At 50.2% G+C, this 13,851-nt stretch overlaps 3 protein-coding genes and 1 non-coding gene across 4 annotated transcripts; 2 read left to right on the top strand and 2 right to left on the bottom strand.

Moving 5' to 3' along the window:
* Positions 1–285: 285 nt before the first annotated feature.
* Positions 286–2,156, bottom strand: EV420DRAFT_1647252 (uncharacterized protein; the record flags this gene model as incomplete). Its single annotated transcript, XM_060478020.1, has 6 exons — positions 286–460; positions 514–541; positions 672–1,731; positions 1,780–1,926; positions 1,979–2,047; positions 2,100–2,156. The coding sequence occupies 6 exons, from the start codon at positions 2,154–2,156 to the stop codon at positions 286–288; spliced, it is 1,536 nt and encodes a 511-aa protein (XP_060326690.1).
* Positions 2,157–3,819: 1,663 nt separating this feature from the next.
* Positions 3,820–3,891, bottom strand: EV420DRAFT_t209. The gene has a single exon. It is a non-coding gene; the product is annotated as a tRNA-Gly (tRNA).
* A 2,631-nt stretch (positions 3,892–6,522) lies between these two features.
* On the top strand, positions 6,523–6,807 carry EV420DRAFT_1275538 (uncharacterized protein; the record flags this gene model as incomplete). Its single annotated transcript, XM_060467906.1, has 1 exon — positions 6,523–6,807. The coding sequence occupies one exon, from the start codon at positions 6,523–6,525 to the stop codon at positions 6,805–6,807; it is 285 nt and encodes a 94-aa protein (XP_060326689.1).
* Positions 6,808–6,915: 108 nt separating this feature from the next.
* On the top strand, positions 6,916–13,737 carry EV420DRAFT_836520 (rho GTPase activating protein 22). The gene is made up of 11 exons (XM_060483661.1): positions 6,916–9,430; positions 9,490–10,294; positions 10,369–10,845; positions 10,901–11,559; positions 11,610–12,397; positions 12,450–12,584; positions 12,637–12,693; positions 12,747–12,872; positions 12,926–13,031; positions 13,083–13,236; positions 13,297–13,737. Exons 1-11 carry the CDS (start codon positions 7,023–7,025, stop codon positions 13,432–13,434), a joined length of 5,853 nt encoding a protein of 1,950 aa, XP_060326688.1. The 5' UTR covers positions 6,916–7,022; the 3' UTR covers positions 13,435–13,737.
* The last annotated feature ends 114 nt before the right edge of the window (positions 13,738–13,851 follow it).

The raw sequence follows: 13,851 nt of genomic DNA, 5'->3' as shown, positions 1-13,851 counted from the left end.
CAACTCTCCTCCCCCCGCTGCTCAGCAGACTTCTGAGTCGTCGTCGTCAGCGCCCTCCGAATCGCAACAGTCGTCTGCTTCGCCTCTTTCCGGAGGCCCGGCTGGTAACCTCGCATCTTTGACGAGTCTCGGAGGGTTCGACACTGGTATTTTTGAGTCCTTCCTTGGGTCGAAGAATGGGGGTGGGCAGTAGGCACCGGAAGGCTAATGTGCTTTGTTGGCACCCGAACAGTGATTCAATTTAGTTTTGGGGTAGTCTCTTGTTCCCAAGTCCCATCTTTATCCTTATTGTACACTCATCCCTAATAAATACCTACTCGGACACAATTTTGCAGCGAAAACACCGGAGTGAAATTTGCGCGAATCGGGCACGATCGGACGAAGCTCGGCAATTTGGTCCGTTCCACCACCAACACCAACACCACCTCGCTCGTCATTGCCTCCGACAATCACTCCCCGTCTTCCATACCCAGATGAATGCAGGATTCGAGCTACTCGTCAAGATGTGCTTACCTCCTCACTTCGGTGACCGTGGAGAAGGCTATTTCGGTCGTTGATATGTGAGACGCTTTTCAGTTTCACAGTGTCCGTGTTCATGCTAGGTTTACAGATGGGTACACAAATACAAGTACAGAGTCAAATCATTCCAAGGGCGCGCATCTCGTTGAAACGATCAGTCCACCAGGCGATTCTCGGGTCAGCGGGGTCAAGGTCGAAGATATCTTCGAATGGGACGTTGTAGTCAAGTCCTTCTATCTTGGTACGGGAGCTGGTTGCGAACCCAAATCCGTTAGTCTGATTGGGTGTCTCTTCACGACGATTAGATCCACCAGCCACCTCACGTTTGGGGCTCTCGACCCTAGCACTCTGCATACATGCAGCTGGAGCAAGATCAGAGAACGTATCCTCATGAATGACCTTGTTGTTATCCCATGGGTTGGTAAACACGGGCCTGTCCTGATACGCGTTTCTGGCGTGGGATACCTCCGCCTTCGGCGTACTTGCTACCGGCGAGGGTGCAAGAGTGCCGAGGTTGAGTCGGGGGGTCGCAGGAGGAGTTCGTTCAACTGCATCGACATTGAAAGGATTGGTGTCGAACGTGATGGGGAACCTAGGAACCGGTGCAGCAACAAAGTGAGGTGCCGGTGGGGCGTTGTAGACTCGGTCTTCCGTTGAGTTGGTCTGGGGCTTAACGATGGGCCCACCGCCTTGCAGTGGCGTCGTGAATTGCGCCCTGGGTATTAGGCCAGGTCTGGGGTATATATGCCCTTCATTTGATGGCCTCTGAGTGGGTGGCCCCCGTCGCTCGAAAAGGCTGAAGTTCGGAGGAGGTGCGCTGAATGGATTGGCACGACCGTATCGCGCACCGGTGTACCGGGGCTCGATAGGGGGCAAGTACCCTCCAAATGGCGCTGAGCGGAAGGCAGACGAGAAACCATGGCTCGTTGCAGGACCATAGGCAGACGAAGGATCGTATGAATGGATGGGCTGCGTCTCGGTCTGGGTGTATGCCAATGGGAACGTCGCGTCGGCATAGATTGATCGTGCTGGCGTAAACAAATCTCCCGCTGCTGCCTGGAAGCTTGAGTATTCGGAGGCAGTAGCGACGCTAGGACGGGTGGCAGGGAATGGGGGTCCAGCAGCTTTCGAAACACGAGTTCGGTCTGAGCTCTCCTCAACCCCCCCTCGTCTGAATCTGCTGCAGACTTGCTCAATTCTGGAGAACGAAACCTGCAGCGAATCAGCTCCGACGCAGAAACGATATACGGACGAACTCACCAATGCATTGCGCGCATCAACGTACATTTCGGGTTGCGTATATGTGTGAGGCTGGGGTGAACCACGCACCGCACCACTCGTCGGGGTCGCCATCGGGCTAATAGGTGGTTCTGCGAGTCCGGACTTAGTGGCATCTCTATCAACGCTCTGGAAGACACTTATTAGAGACAGCGGGAGAATAAGAGGTTGGGTACCTCACCATTTCGGCTGGTAATGAAGCGCTCATGTCTACCAACTTCCGTGCCAATGCGAGGAGGTCTCCCAGCACCTGCAGTACAGCTAAATACCTGTGGCAGATAAACGAACACGATACGGCTCACCGTATCCACTTCTGGTAAAATGAGGTCTTCGAACGAGGAACCGAGTGCCACAGACATTGTTGTTCAACGGGGATAACACAAAGGGAAGCAAAGTAGAGAGCCGGGAGGGCGTTGCGTCGCGCAGAAGACGATTAAGAGAAGGAGGAAGAAAGGCGAATTTGACCGCTTATAAAGCCAGGAATGCGCCGTTAGTTTGGTGCGCTGTCTTTGTGCGTTATCACCTATTTTGGTCGTGTCGCAAAATCATTGTATGTTGCAGCACCATCATTGTTGCTGCACATTGTGCTGATTACTGCCACCTGAAGAGCCTCCTTCGAAATCGATGCGTTGAATGGACTGTTGGTCAGGGACGTAATAGTCTATCCCCGTGCCATACGTATGTATCCAGGTGAAGAAAATCCGGATCTTGTTGGCGGTGACGGCGTATCGGTAAGGACCAGTCGTTCAATAATACCAGCGACTCTGGCTCACTTTTGTTTCTTCCATAGGTCGGGTTATGTGCGCAGCTTGCCCATCAAGCTGGAATTAAGTTTGATCCTTCCGGAGCGATCTCTCCTTGCTGATTTGTCTTGGTGGACCAACTTTTTGCATGGTACTGAGATCATTCGACTTCTTGTCATGCGCAATAAACTTTGGGTTGAGACAAGCACCCAGAAGAATTACGCTGTATGCAGGAATTGCTGTCCCTACTGCCCACCGTCCAGACGATGCCACCTCGAATGGCCACGCGGCTCGGTCCCGCCATTAACCATAAGTAAGTGGAAGACTTACTGCATATTCCTTCTCATATCTTCGTCGTGTCTGATTCTGCGTATTCGATCAGTTCGCCTGCGGTAGCTCTCTTAGCCGCAGGATAGGTCACCTTTTAGCAGACGTGGAAGGTGACCCGTCCACAGTGAAAATGCCCATTGGACGGACGCGATCTCTCAGCATAATCGCGCCGATTTCTGGTGTGGTATTTATCAGTATAGACGAGAGTTGTGATGGCCAGAGATGTCGCCTGCCGGTTGGTTTTTACAGGCCGGCTGCATATGTGATTCCATAACCCAGAGCGACGATATGTAAACGCTATGATACTGTTACACTAAACATTTTGTATAAAGATTTTACTGTTGCAGCGGTAAAGTCACCTGTCGATCCCGGGGCCCGAATTGAGGTCTCCTGCGCAGCCCTGTTGAGTCTTGGCTCTTGAGCTTGCTACGTGAGTCTTGAGTCTTGAGTCATTGAACGCAGTTTAGGGTTGCGCACGAAACCCTAGGTTTTGATACACCAGGGTTTATTCCCGGTAAATTACCGGTAACTTACTGGTAACTTACCCCCCCTCACCGGAGGGGTTTTCGTCGAGGTAACTTACTTGTCATGTGACAGGTAGTTGAGCGGGACAATTCAGCACTATTACATCCATATTTCAACATAGATTGTATACTTACATATGGGTGGTCTTTACAACTGAATTACCCTTCTTTATATCAAGAAAACGTACAAAAACACGAAGACAAGGGTTTTGGAAAAATTCGGCAATCGCAACGCGTCAGTCAGGTGATACTGCACGTGATAGGGTAAGTAACGGTAACTTACCGTAGCAAAACCACCCCCTGGGGTGGGGTCGGTAACAAACAGTTACTTACCCCCCTTGGAGGTTTCGTGCGCAACCCTGCAGTTACACCACACTGCGACTGCTAACTGTCCAAAAGTATATGCTTTTAAGAAGTTTGCAGATTACGCCGAAGGGGAGTCGAACCCCTACCGCTTGCTTGGAAGGCAAGCATGATAACCGTTTCACCATCGGCGTGACAAAGTATTGGTTTCTATCACTGCCTTTGTCGCGCAAACATAGGTCCCTGTCTCTTGTCCAGCCTTGTCCACACTCTGTTAATTCAACTATTTCTTTTTCACAGGGTCGCATTGTCATCCCAACTTCGAGAGTAGAAGAGGTATACTCAAGCGTACCGCTGTCACTGCCGACAGAATTTGAATGGTGAATGTTGGAATCCTCGGTGTTGCGCAGGGTAGACTCCTGGCTGGTAAAGCCAGTTGATATGAACTCGTTATTCTATGGCTCCTACAGAGCCTGTATTTATACTACTTCGCAATGTAATCTAGAATGTACTACAACTTTCTACTAGTCTCGTGCTTACTCAGCGACTCTCGGCATGATGCCGGATTGCCCATTCTAGAACTTTCCGGCAAAATCCCAACAGTGAATCATATTAATTGCCTGTATAAGTCGTGCAGATTGTTCACGATAGCTTTGGATTTCTACTTTCGCTTATGTTTGTCGATGAGCGGCTCTATATGCGTTGATTTGAGAGCTGTATTGATTCGGGTTGCAGGAACTCATACCTCGAGCAGGCTATCGCTCATCTGGGATAGTGGTCATTCCGTACAATGTCGGCTCTTCAGTCATTATTGTAGCAGTGTCTACATTCTGGAGGCCCGTTTTATATTCCAACTTCGTGAGGCTACAGCAAGGCAATGAAAGGTGAGTGTGCTTCTATTTAAAATGGCGGACTCTAGCTTACTTCGCCTTACAGTGATTGTAGTCTACGACCGAGCCCGTAGTTCTTGGACTCCTGTCGCCAGATTATCATATCTACCGTCAATCGATTTATTTGTGTACCTGTACGGCGCACGGATGACGTTGCCGACGCCTCATAGCGTTCAGCGCGTCGCTTTGAATGACTTTATGCATGAACCCCGTTTCGAGACATGAATGAAAGGTCCCGGTCAGCGCTATACCTTCTCTGTATATTTACTGAAAATACTAACGGTCTGACGCAGTAATCTGTATACAGAACTTACGCGGAAAAACACCACCGTGAACTATGTAACATGGCACCCATATGGACCCATAAACCGCATGAAGACAACAGCGAATACCGATTGATTCCGTGCTTGCAACAATACTTGTGTCAAAGCTCTCTGGCGACCTCTATCTCGGTTCTTTTTATACACCCCCTAAGTTTGCGTCATCGATGGCTGTGAATATCCGCATAAACCTTTCACGCCCAATCATGACCACTTTCGAGGTTAGCGGGCCAATATTAACTCTCGATGGCTCAACAAATAGACCTGTCGACTTTTGATGATGGTACGTACCTGTTTCCAGTGACAATTGCAACTGCTATTGTCAATAGACATGTAGACATACGATTGATTGGACACTGCCCCAGGAACGGTCGCACTGCTTCGATTCGGGGCCGACGTGAGAGCAGACATGTCGAATGGTGCCTCTCCGGCGATTAAACTTCTCGCAGGCGTGAACCGAACGAAGTCTCATGCGGGTTTGGAATATCCGGCCAATGGAAATACCTTCCTACGGTTCGTTGCTCGATTTTCTCAAATCCGAGTACCGGGAGGTGTATTATCGGTTCTCTTCGAAACGCATGTGCTCGCGACAGCTTTTTTTTACGTTTCCATACCCTTACTCGACTGCGGCATCCGATCCTTACTTTACTTCGTAGATGCACCGTTTTTTGAGCTCTCCGTTCCCTGTGATCAGTGTTTCTTCAAATCATTGGACGTTGGGAGAGCTCCTGTCGATGTTTATTGTTAACTTCTTGTGATGATCCACATTTGCTCTTCGCCACGCCCTCGTATAAATAAAGAATTGTATACGGTGATGACCTTCTATTGTATGGCTTTTTGAATTTTGACTAAACTATACTGCGAGATGATTAAGAGAAGTCCCGTCCGTCCGCTCCACCGATTAAGCTGAAGAAGAAGTGACCTTCCCCTCGATAGAGCCAGTTTCAAGCGTATGTATCTTTGGATATTGCTATCTGAGCAGGAGTATTTTGGGGTGAGTCAACGAAGGGGATAAAAGGCCGCCGGGTAAGATTTGCATATGCTCTTAAATCTAAAATCACCATCAACTGACAGAGAAGACAGAAGAATGGCTTCTACCATTTGGAATACAGATACTACATAGATTTTGAGCAGAAAAAACTTTTTCTTTAGGCTAATAGGCTTGCCTGGATGCCCTCAACATTTTTGGGTCGCCCCAAAAAGCATCCGGACCTGTACCTTCCATTGGTTTTCACTAGAATCCCCCTGCAATTTTTATTTCCGAGCGTTCACGGCGTCCTGAGATGGCAAATAAGTAACCGTTACTTATCGCGGGAGTAGAAGGCCAAGAAAGGCATAATTTCAATTTGGCATCAGAGGGGAGGCAAACAAACCCAACTCTTCCACCGTCGACGACGTCGTACGCGTCTTGCTTTATTACTTTCATGCACATATCGTCCAACCACAACGCGACAGTCAGGAAATATCGATACTAAGTACGAACAAGCGCTGCTGGTGCGCGACTTTTGCTGTTTCTCGATGTCGTGGCCTGACTTTGATTTCCCTGCTGCAGGACGACAAGGACGACTAGAGACGACGCCTACAGACACACAAAAATTTATTTTTTACCGGCCGAATGCCACGACGCGGTGCTCCGTCTTCCAATACATTGAGTCCCCAGGATTCGTCCTCACCGAACGGTCCTGCTTCCCTTCGTTCCAATTCGCCTACCGCAGGCATCACTCAGTTCCTTTCCAAACCCTCCAAATGGTTCGGTCGCAGCGTTTCCTCACCAAAATCCAGCTCCGGTAGCACCACAGAGCCCAGGGCGAGTAATTCGTCGGCCAGGAAGCACAAAATTTCGCACCCTACAGATCCGAGACCGATATTGGATGGGTATGCTGGTTCTAACGCCAGGTGAGTTGCCTATCACTATTCATTTGGTCGCCGTTAACACGTTTTTGCCGCCTTAGGTCTGTGCTAGATCTTTCGGTACGACCGCCGAATTCACTCGACATATCCCCCTTTCACCCTCCAAGCTCGCCGTCTACCCCCATCGCATCCTCTACCGGTCTCGGCGACCTGCGGGCTATCTCCCGAAAAGCATGGTCGCGATCTGCTGACGACTTGGGGAGCATGTCTGCTGTCGTCGAGTCTCCTGTCAGCGCCGTATTTCAGGACAAAGTCGCCCAGTACCGCAACAGAAGCAGCAGCGGCAGCGGCAAGACCGAGCAACAGCAGCACGTCGCGAACAGTCAGACGGGACGTCAACCTTTCCCTACCATCATCACCAGTATTCCGCCGGAACAATCACCTTCCAGCGCCCCCATTCTGCCACCCGTAACAATTTCTGTTTCCGCGCCTAATAGTGAAGAATCTACCGCTCCTTCCAGACAAACCCCTCCTTCACACGTCCACACGCGCTCTCATTCCTTCACACCTAAATTATCATCTAAATTGGCTTCTCCTAGATTTCCTCCCAGTCCGAAACGTAAAGGTTCGGGCGAGCTCGACGGCAAGGGAGCATTTCCTTTTGGTTTTGGGGCCCACTCGAGGCCAATACAACCAGAACCCGGACCTTCCTCGGCACCTGGCACCACTGTGTCGCGTTCGACTGCACTTTTATCCCCTAACACCACTGTTGAATCCGAAACCGACGACAATGCCGAAGCTGAGGTTACCAAACGGGCTTCGCAGATTGTGTACCACAAGGGGCTAATAAATCGCCTCGCGGATGTACCGCACAACCTCCAGAATTCACACGTGGCATTGTCCAAGGGATGGAAACCATTCAAGCTCGAGCTGAAGGGCTCCAAACTGTACTTTTATAAGCCTCCGGGTGATAGAAGCACCGCCATTAAGGATCTTTTTCCGACGGTGTTGGTACCGCCAAGTCAAGAAGAGTTGGCGGAGTTGGAACTCGAAGGCAAGGAAAGTGGGCTAGACACCGGCGGAAAGGAACGTTTGCGTAAAGCTGACGGCGGGCTCCCCCGGAAGAAGAGGGCATACTGGGGAAGGAGAACGCATCCTGACCTCTCGCTCGATGACAGTGGAACCATTCAGAAGGGAACCTTCGAGGCACTAGTCCACGAATGCGTCTTTGGTACCACCTTCTTTGCCAGTGACGCCTCCGCCGAGCAGGAGAAATGGAAGGATTTTGCTTCAGCCAATCTTCTCTGTCTCCCAGTGCTCGCTGGTCAAGCGAAGTATGAAGCCGAGTTCTTGCGGTGTACTGAGTACCTTATATCTGGGGCGGAGGATGATGCGAAGGAAGGTTTACGTTCGAGAGTCGAATGGTTGGCTGGCGAGTATTTGAGGTACCACGGAACGCCCGCAGACTTTTCTGCTTGGGAAGAATGGAGAGCCGAAACCATTCCAGGGGCATCTTCTGCTGTAGTAAAACCGACATCTGGTACTCTTACCACTTCGACCTCAATGCAGGCTCTCTACGTCCCCTCTCCTGTCGGATCCCCAAATCCTGTTCATTCCCCCAGTATGCCGAACGTTGCTTCCCCCAATTTAGGCACCTTCTCTCCGAGGCCTGATGAGCCATCGAAGCTACCTTCATTAATGGATCTATTGACTACATATGACTCTCCCCCGTCACCCGTCCCATCATGGAAAGGAACACCGACTGATATCAGAACATTAGAAAATCAGACCTTACATCCACCTTTTTCCCCGAAAACGCCACCGCAAGCGTCTTGGGCTACTGCTCTTGATCGGGAAGGACTATCACGCGATGTTTTATTATCTCTCGACCCGCAGCTCACAGCACGCACTCTCACTCTGTTTCATCGTAGTGCCCTCCAGAGCGCCCCGCTGAACTTGACTGCAGACTATATTCTCGGGTACGATGGCCTATCCTCAGCGTCGAAGGCATCAGAAACATATTTTGGCGCACTGTTCGGCAGCGACGACCGCCCACATTGGCTCACAAAGCTGTTGCTGATGCAGATCCTGGGAGCGGATACGTCCAGTGGTTACGTGGGCTCACCTCGTCTATCTTCTCCCAATCGCAAGTCAGAGGAGCGTACATCGCGTACACATTCTCGCTCAGAGTTAATTTCCGTGTGGGTTCGGGTAGCAGAGATCTGCAGGGTGAGTGGTGATGCATGCACGTGGGAAGCCATCAAGGCTGCCGTTTGCTGTGCACCTGTCGCACGACTAGAGAAGGTGTGGAAGAGGGTGGAAGCATCGGCGGTTGCTGCTGTCGAAGCGTGGGTGTATCCGGATGACGACGGTGCGTTTATTGGTGTGCAAGAACCAAAGACGACGCCATGGGGAGGGGATTTGAGGACTCGGGTGAAGACGCAGATGGACAAGGTGAAGGATGAGGGAGCCGATGAGACACTGAAGACTCAGCCGATGGAGACGATTCGCAAGTGGTTTGAGACATATAGAACTGCGTTTTCGCTATGTCCGAGGAAGATAGTTCTGTCAGACGACGAAGTCAGTGAAGATGTCAAGAAGCTGGTGACATACTGGCGCGAGATGTTCATGGAGGGTGGTGGTGGAGGTGGTCTCGGCGTCAAGTTCGCTCGGTATGCTGTTATATATGCTCCCTCTGATCCTATTTGGAGCTCATTGTTTCCCATGACAGAATCGACCAATTCATGTCGCTTTCGCTAGCGGCGGAACCTCGACGAAAAGGCTTGTTCGAGCCTCACTTTTGGTCCCGACCTCCTTCGAATTATCCTCCAAATGTGTCTTTATTGCCCCTGGTTTTCCCCGAACCCCTTCCCACGGTATGCCTTGTTGACCGGAGCCTTGCATTACGCGGACGGATAGATAGTGATGCGGCAACAGATATCCACGCTGTCCGTGCTGTCGATGGACGTATACGGCAGGAAGAACGTCGAGTACGACCGTTCGATCCAACAGCCGGCGTACTCGCTTCATTAAGCCTTGGAGGTACAGTAATCCCGGTGCACAACGGAGATCTCCTTCTCGTTGTCCAAGGTGGTAATGATTCTGTACCGAGCTCTCGTCGCTCTTCTCGCGCACCTTCACGACCGCCGAGTTCCAGTATCGCCGACCTCTCTGAGAAGCCTCCAGGTCGTACATCGTCAATACGAGTTAAGCCGGGGTCTTCACAGGTTCTAGACCGTAAAAGCAGTATGGCACGACGAAGTTCGCTCCCAGCACTCTCCAACCGGCCGACTTATGTGACGTCAGAAACATCAACAGACCGGCCATTGCGAGCTCTTGTACAGGCGGGAACACTGAACAATCTTGTCGATATTTTGGTTCATGGACTCAAGAATATATGCGTTTCTGTTGCCGATGATAACGGCGAGATGTCTTTACGCGAAGGCACTCGGGAGCTTGTAGTTGACCGAAAGGAGTTTTCTAAAGTGTGGTGGAACGTGTTTCGTAGCTTTGTGACCCCTTTAGTGTTCTTCGAAGTGAGTCTAAAGCGCGCTTCGCTTCTTTTTCTCGGTGATTCTAACTATCCTTCTTTTGTAAGTTGCTACGAAAGATGTACATTAAGGCCCAGCCTCGAAGTTCACCACCACGATTATCCGAGTATTTGTCAAAAGCGAATGTTCGCGCAGAGGTGCTCGAGACAATGCTGGAGTGGGTTACTGGGGGAGGTGGCGCCCAGGATGTTTTGGATGACCCGCAGTTGCTGCAAAGCCTGCAATCTTTTTTGGACAGTCCTGATGATCACGTTTTTCGTGTTCCCTTGGACCTTGAAGGAGAGGCTAGTCTAAACCAGTCCATGTCGTCATTACGTGAGATGAGGCAATCTCTTCGCCGTAATTTCCGAAGTCAGTCGATGCGCCCTTCGTCACGAGCTTCCTCATCATCGACTATCATCCCATCACCAAGCGTTGCTCGTGTGCGGAATATGAGCGCCAGAGAATGCCCTGATATTGATCGAATAAATGCTGAGGAGCTCGTGGACATTCTTGACGGCATGGCCTGTGCGACATTTAGCAATGTTACGGAAGAGGTATATATTTTCCCCTGATATTTCATTTCTGACGCTGAATACGGGTCCGCAATAGGACCTTTACATCACGTCCGACTTATTGGAAGTTCAAAGCGCTGACCGAACGGGCTGGTTTTCATCTAAAGAAGGGCCAACCACCGAAGATAATATTGAAATTCAGACCATTTATTCTCACATCCAAGACGTCGAACCCTCACTTCTGATCTCGGAACTTGGGCAAGATTCCTTATATCGACTTCTTCCTCCCGGCGTTCGCAGTTGTATCAGGGCGTACGCCATCTTACGCAAATGGCTGATATCAAAGATTGTGGCGCCACGATTGGGACTACAAGCTCGACAAGCCCGCATGGAGCTGCTACTCCGGACCATTGAAATCAGCCGTATACGGAATACAGAGAAGAGTACGAAATCAAGGCTGATTGACCAACCCTGTGTTCGTTCATTCGTTGAAGCTGTGGTGTCTGCCGCAGTAATGAGCGTTGAGAGTCGAATGCACTATAGAGCCTGGCAAAACGTGGCAGCAAGCCGCAGTACGCAATGTGATTCTCTGTCATCGCTACTGTCACGGTCATCTAGCCAGTCTGTTGGGTCAAGGGATGCATTAACAGTTGATATGGGTTGGGTCATAGAACGGCTTCTTGACGTTATATCGACACCTGATGTAGTAGAGCCAAGCCAAGACGGTCAGAGCCTCGTCAACTTTGATAAACGCAGGTGAGTCATTTTACCCACAGCGAGGCAGGTCCTTGATTTTGGTCATTCAGGCACTTGTGCAATCTGATCGCCAACACACCGCCACTTCACTCGTCCCGGCAACGTGGCGATATAGCGCGTCGCGGCTTTGAACGTTTGAATAACATCGAGCGTGAAGTCATGGCCCTGCAATTTGATCATCGGGGGATAAGGGAAGAAGGCCAGCGCGAGGGTTTACATGGGAACGCCAATGGTCCGCCATCAACTAGGAGGCTGTCTCGTCCATTTCAACGTATAGTAGCTGTTCAGTTGGAAAAAGCCAGACGTGATCGCAATGGGCGGAATAGGCTTCAAAAGGAGAAACTTCTAGAGCAGTCAAGGAACGAGAAGCGCGAAGACATGCTCAATAAAGCCATGCGACCACGAAAGCGACCAGGCACTCCGACGAAACAACATCGTAACAAGAAAAGCATGTCTGCGTTTTTGCACTTCATGCGGCCAATCTCCAGTGCCTTTGGCAGCGAACCTACGCACGGTCCCGAGTTGAAACGCACAGTCTCCGAGCTCAACTTCACCCCCACTGGGAAACCGGCTTTGGTGCTCAGCTTGGTCGACGCCCGCGTGGTCGAGTTCATCAACAACGAGCGCTCGTATATGTTCCAGGTCAATACTGAAGACGGAGGCCATTATCTGTTGCAGGCGATGAACAAGCGGGATATGAACAAGTGGTTGGAGACTATCAACCGGGTGACGAAAATGGCGGCTAAACGTCGACTTACGTACATCGGCAGTTCGCCCAAGCCCGAATTGTCCGATCTCAGGGCTGGATCTTCAGCACCGTCAAGAGACCCTAATGCTGGTAAGTCGATATCCGTGCCTATGCTACTCCCCTTACTTACACCTTGTGACAGTCTTTGGCGTTGACCCCCAAATCCTGCTAGAGCGAGAGGCTCAAGGAGGAGACGTTCCCTATGGCGCTCTGCCAAAAGTCATTGAGCAATGTCTGTCAGAGATTGAAAGCCGTGGTTTGACTGAAGTTGGCATTTGTGAGCCTCAGGGGAACGTCGTATTCGTATCTGTACTGACCAGGTCCTCCAGATCGCATTGCTGGTGCCACCTCTGAGATCAACAGTCTCCGAGACGCTTACAATCGAGGTAGGAAGAACTACTTCGAAAACACGACGTCTTTTGAATCGTTTCCTTTGTAGGCCAAAGTCCGATTACAAGTACGACGGATATTCATGCTGTGTGTGATCTTGTGAAGTCCTGGTTTCGGCTGCTTCCAGAACCCGTCTTTCCTGCTGCATCTTACTTCGAGATCATTGAAGCGACAAGTACGTTTCCTCACGTCCCTTTGCCTTGCCACGTTATTGATCTCCACATACAGAGCTCGAAGATCTGGACGCTCGACTCTCAGCGATACAACGTATCGTTCAGAGCCTGCCACAAGCAAACTTTGACCTTTTAAAACGTGTTTCAGAGCACCTCGACAAGTATGTATAGCGATTCTTTAAGCATTATCTCTTACTCATTCGCCCGTACAGAGTCACTGATTTTGAAGAATACAACCAAATGACGGCGGAAGCACTATCCATCGTTTTCAGCCCCAATCTGCTGCGACCTCCAAAAAACGACTTCACGATGCTTCTGGCTAACATGGGCCATACTAATAAACTCGTTAAAGCGATTATTACACATGTAATACCCTTTCATCAGTTGCTGTTCTTCATCGCTGATAAATTATTGATATCATTCCAGTTCCATGCCATCTTCGACGAGGCTGACCCAGACGCAGAAGCCGACCCGGATGATGAGGAAATCGATTCTCCGATCTTGGAGGAAGAAGAGGAAGATGATGCCATGCCGTTTAATCCGGTCCCAGAACCCACACCCTGACTTACCGACCACGACACTATGCTGTTCATTCATCGTCACCATCCTTGTACCATGCTGCGTCACACATTTTACTCCTGGGACTTCGGACTCGGAATCATCATAAAACTTTCAGGACTACTTATTTGGACGTTTGGCATCCTTAATACGCATTTTTATCTCTTATGCATGTTTTATTAGAAGGTAAAAGTATCCTGTACACTGGCACCAATTTTGAGGTTCATTTAGGTCTTGACACGTTTACCATATGCGAACGTATTACTGCGTATAATTGATGTGTATATGTTAGATTGTAACTATCAAGACGGTGCGGCGCGTCGTCTTTGTATCACGACAGTATCGTGCAGCGGTGGCGAATTCTTGGCAACAGACTGAAAGGCGCGCATTTTCAAATTCTGCTATGGACGTACGAATGCGGAT

This window comes from Desarmillaria tabescens (genome assembly GCF_030435595.1).
Source record: "Desarmillaria tabescens strain CCBAS 213 chromosome Unknown EV420scaffold_40, whole genome shotgun sequence".
Lineage (NCBI taxonomy): Eukaryota > Fungi > Basidiomycota > Agaricomycetes > Agaricales > Physalacriaceae > Desarmillaria > Desarmillaria tabescens.
This window is presented reverse-complemented; position numbering and strand designations above follow the sequence as displayed.